Here is a 5,445-nt window from a genome sequence, read left to right as displayed (position 1 = left end):
ATTAAAACATAGTAATAGATGTTATACTTAAAATTAGCATGGTGGTGGATAGGAGAAGACAACTCAGGCAAAGCAGAGAGCTCAGAAAGATTTGTCTATGCACAAAGTTATTAGTAACAAGGTACATGGTTCAGTTCAGTAGAAAAGAGATGAATTAGCTCATGAACTCTGCTGGAACAAACAATTGTCTATAAGTAAGCCTGGATAATTATTTTATACACACTAAACACTAGATTTGAGGAGGATGGGAAACACATGATAATAATTCTCAGAAGAAAGTTTGTGCAATGATGCTATAACCTAAGTGAGTATGAAATTTTCCATTAAAAAAGATTTGAAGCTCAGAAGCTATACAAGAAAATACAGACATGGTTGGATGTATAAAAATTTAATAATGTTTTCACACTAAGAATACCATTAAAAACTTTACATATAACTATTAGAAGATATTTTTGGAACACTGTAAAAGTAAAATTTTTCCAAAGACTAAATAATATGAACTATAATAATGCTAACTAATCATATGTCAAATGTACAATCAAGTTATTAATTAATAAGAGAATGCAGCAAAATAATGAAGCTGGCACAAAGAAGATCTGAAGGAGTTTTATTGAGGAAAGACTGAATATGCAGAAGATTCTGACAGAATGAAAACATATGGTTCATTCTTGTTTCCCTACATCTAGCAAAGGGCCTGATGAAAAATGAGCCCTTATTTAGACTACATTACATTATGATTGCTTTGCTAATACTGAAATAGGAAAAAGTGGAGAATTTCACAAATAAAGCCCCTGGGGTAACTTTGTCCAATTATGATCATGTTTATGTTAGAAGACAAATTTCATTGATCTAAACTGTATCAGGTAGAGTATATAATCTTGGATTGAAAAACACAAATTTTTGCAAAATGAATCATAATTGTATAGAAGCGCCTCTCTAAAACCTCTGAACATGTTCTCTGTTTAATTTATAGGGAAGTGTGTCCTTCTCATGTCCACAACAACCAATTGTCCCTGTGACATTCTTAAGCCCCAGGAGTCATCTGGCTTTAGCAGGCAACTCTGGAGAGCACAAAGTATCTGTCAGTTTTCAGTTTCAGACATGGAATGAGGCAGGTCAACTGCTTTCTGGTGAATTTTGGCGTGGCTCTGGAAGTTTTGTTCTCTTTCTTAAGGATGGAAAACTTAAACTGAGTCTCTTCCAGCCAGGACAGTCCTCAAGGAACATCACTGCAGGTAACATACGTGTTTCCACAACCTCTAACAACCAGAAAGAGACTCTAGTCCTGTTAGTCAGTAAGTGCGGTGATGAGGTACTTGACGCCCTTGCTTTGCATCTAGAGCTAAATTTCCATTTCCTTTTGGTAACTCCAGGCTGCTTAAATGTGGGGCACATTACCCAACACTGTAGTGATCTTTAACCTACAATAATCATGTAGAAGAAATGAGAAATGTACATGTCTGTAGATACATTCCCAATATACACAATAGTAAGTAATAAACTTAAGCTCCATTTCCTGACAAATGTATATTTCACGTCCATTCCAAACAAATAAAGAGGGAACTTCAAGAGGCAGACAAAACATTACCTTTCCTCTCCATTCCTCCCTTCTCCTCTCCATCTTCCATCCATCCCCTCCTCTTCTCTCCTAGTCTGTGAGGAAATATTTTACACCTGGTAGGCACTCGATGACAGAATATACCCAGAGTTATTCTTTTATTGATGGCTGATTCACTTTTTAAGATAACTTGGCACTGGGGAAGAACCTCAGCTCCTGTACTTACTGCTCTTCTGAAGGAAAATCTCTGAACACCCTAAGCCTCCGCTGGTTTTGCTTGTGAAATGGTAAACCTGAGGTCCTTGCAGGAAGAGCAACAAGAAGAAAATCTGATTCTATCAGCATAACACACCCACATCACGCCCTCTCTTGCCTCCATCTTCCATCAAGGGCCTGTGGTTTATGAGAACATGCTGGGCCTTCTAGGTTACATGTTCAAATCTTTATAAGGCAAATCTAATAAGACATTGATATTGATGTTCTTGGTGTTATGGAAAATGTGGTAAGTAAAGAGTTGATTTAATTTTCTTAATTGTATTTGCAAATATAAGACAAAACTAACTCCTAAATCAGAATCATACTAGCATCTGAACCAATAGGAGAGCAAGTTTAAGGTATAAAAAAGAGCAGAAGAGATGTCTTGCTTGAGATCAGGTAATTATTACACCTAAGAAGATAATGTTTTGGGCCAGAAGCATACTTGACTAGATTATTACTGAATATTGTTTTTGAAAGCAGAATGTTGAGGGCCAGTGATATAGTTCAGTGGACTCAGTGCTTGCTTAGGTTAGTGCAGGGCTCAGGGTTCAATCCCTGGCACCACATGCCATGCCAGCCCTGCCCCCATGCGTGCTGAGCCAACAATGGAGTCCAGGCATGGTGGCACACACCTGTAATCCCAGCACTAGGGAGGCAGGAATCAGGAGGATCACTATGAGTCAGAGCTGTGTAGTGAGACCCTGCACAAAAAAAAGAGAGAAAAAGAAAGGATGGTGTTGGGACCTATGAAGAATGAATGTACAGAGTACAAACTTATTTCTGTACCTCTGTAATAAGCCAGTAAGCCTAGATGTCTGTCTCTACCCACCTCTGATCCCCAGTAGAGATGTAAAATAAAAGAGAGGTATTTAGACAGGCTATATATTCTACTCCTCTAAAATGAAAACTTAATTTTGTTTCTTTACAAATAATATTTTTCCTCAGGTAAGGATAAAATAATATCAATATCATTCAATATACCCAATGAACATTTGTGAAAGATTTTACTTAACTCTAATTAATGAAGGAACTGGTGTTGGGGGAATAGAGAGAAAAATCAATTGCCAAGTTAGTGAATCTTCATCATAAAGTAGAAAACAATGAAATAATTTTATTATGGAAAAAGTATTAAACCACATTGTGCTTATAACGAATGCACAATGAGGCAAAAACCACTCAACAAGCTCTTGCGAAAGCAACAAGGCATATGGTTTAATACCTGGGTGCAGGCAGAAAAAGAGTGATAGGGCCATCTGTAGGGACAAAGAGGCATGGGCCCTTTTTATAGGGACTGAAAGAAGGCAAGGGGCATTAGGCAGGAAGATGATAGTAAGCATCTGTGGTTAAAGTTCTCTGGAAGTTCTACACCTTAGTAAGCAAAATCCTTGAGGCATCCAGTGTTAATTTTCAGGAATCTCCAGATGTGGATGTCCTGCAAGATCCCTTGTCCTATCTTCTCTCTTTTATGACATCTTGTGTTTGTTGATGACCGTGTCAGTGCTGAGCTGTCGCCACTGAGCACAAGTTCTCTGCTGGCAAACAGATCGGACACCGGGAGAGTCATGCTGAATCGAGCCTTACAGTGCTGAGCATGTCAGGCGATTGCTAATGAGGCTACAAAGGCAGAAAGAAACCTCATCTGTTATGTAGCCAGCCAGATAGAAGTTGTTAATGCATGCTCTTAAGATGAAAGATAACTTGTCTTCAAGTAAGAGGACTTGACAGCAACCAACCCTAAATTTATTTAGTAGTTGGAGAGGCCATTTGTAATAACTCATTGTCTTTATAAGAAAACTAAACTCAACTAAACCCAACTAAGCTAAACTAAGCCTCCCCTGTCTCGTGAATGAACAGATAATTACAAGTTGGAGCCAGTGCCTAAGTTAAACATCCACAGAGACAGGAACAGTCTTCAAGGGACATATTCCTGGGTTGTTCAAAAAGAGGTTAAGTAAAATTTTATAAAGTTTTTAAAAGTTATTTTAAAATTAGATGTTTTGAAAGGATTTATATGCATTGAAAGAAGCAGAGAAAACATTTACAACTAAGTTTTCTAAAGTAATTTTCCAAGAAAAAAAGCAAGGGTGAGTGGAAGTTTGTCACTAAATAAGTTTTTTATTGTAAATTTGCTGTTTAGATTAGATAAATTCAGTTCACAAGGTAAGTCCAGCCACTTCAAGAACTACATGTTTATAAACAGAAAAGGAAATGAAATGACAAATAAGTGCAAATCTAGCAAAACTTGTCATATCCACAGACAGAAGGAAATTAATTGTTCTTTCCCTGTACAGAGGGTGTGTATCTATAGAGAAATGTTGTTTGCATCACTGTTTTCTCCAAATTAATTTCTATCTATACACATTTGTAAAAAAACCTAATCAAAGATAAGGTTTATGAGTTTATGAAATCAGATTTGGCCTTCCATTGGAAAGATACTCAGTAATATCTTTTGTCAGTTTCAAAAGAGGAGGGCCAGTGAAACAGCTCAGCAGATTAAGCACCTGCTTACTAAGTACAGGGACCAGGGTTCAATCCCCGGCACCACATGTGGCGCCAGTCCCAACCCTGGGCTCACTGAGCTGGCCACCAGGTCTGGGTGTGGTGGTGCATGCCTGTAATCCCAGCGCTGGAGAGGCAGAAAACAGGAGGATCACTGCAAGTCAGAGATGCCTAATGAGGCCCTGTAAAAAAAAATAAAAATAAAAATAAAAAAATAGAAAAGGTCTACTTCTTTCCTGTAATAATTAAACTGTATTGCTAATGTTTTGCATATAACTAGATGCAATGAAGTACCAAACAAATATTTTTCCCAGTTCTGGTTTGCATAGTAGATATAATTAAATAAAATAAAATTTCTAAAATAGCATGGACTTTCTGCTTTAGCTCATGGCTTAGTGAGGGTGATCTTTTTCCTCTGAATTTAAAATATTGTCATTCTTAATCAAATTATCTTTATATGAAAACATGATTAAAATAGTGTCTAGGTTCTGGACAATTAATTAATTTAATAAATTGTCATTAAAATGCATAGATGTACTACATCAGATTTTTTGGAATGTAAACTATAGCCAATAATCAATGGTAATCTCGCAAACAGAAAGAAAAAACATTTGTATGCTAAGTGATATTTAAAAATCACCCATATGAAGGTTGTACTTTCATGTATCCAACATTTTTAAGGAGGGCATCACTAAAACTTTGTACAATTATAGAAAGAAAATGTCGAAGATTTTATTTAAGTCAATGGTTAATGAGGAAACAAGCAATGTGTTACAGAAAATTCAAAGGAGAATTCAGAGAATCTCAGAGAAGTCAGGAGTACCCTACAGTGAATTTATGTATAATGTAAAACAAGCTTAATCACTGGGATAGGGTGGTTAGGGTTAGGCAGAAGGAGGGAGAATCTCCCTTTGGTTATATTCCCACCAATCAAAATTCACTCTCCTGTCTATAATGACAATGTGCATGGTTCCACTTTTCTATAATTTGCAGAGCGATAAAACAGCTCAAAGAGGGTGAAAGACACAGAGGACCATGGAATCAAATACTCCTAGACATTGGGTTTAGACCATGTTACTTTTATTTATTTATTTATTTATTGTTTATTAATTATTTATTTATTTGGTACA

The 5,445-nt window shown here is 36.6% G+C and overlaps 1 protein-coding gene across 1 annotated transcript in view; it reads left to right on the top strand.

Annotated features, from left to right (window-relative positions):
• Positions 1 to 5,445, top strand: part of LOC101577617 (contactin-associated protein-like 3) — a 114,265-nt gene that overhangs the window by 46,865 nt on the left and 61,955 nt on the right. The window contains exon 6 of the mRNA XM_023723560.1: positions 974 to 1,235. Coding sequence (XP_023579328.1) covers positions 974 to 1,235 — 262 coding nt within the window. The remainder of the gene's footprint in view (positions 1 to 973; positions 1,236 to 5,445) is intronic.

The sequence above is a fragment of the Octodon degus genome, unplaced genomic scaffold (genome assembly GCF_000260255.1).
Source record: "Octodon degus isolate 3935 unplaced genomic scaffold, OctDeg1.0 scaffold00100, whole genome shotgun sequence".
Lineage (NCBI taxonomy): Eukaryota > Metazoa > Chordata > Mammalia > Rodentia > Octodontidae > Octodon > Octodon degus.
Note: the sequence above shows the minus strand (reverse complement) of the source record. Positions and strands in the feature narration are given on the sequence as shown.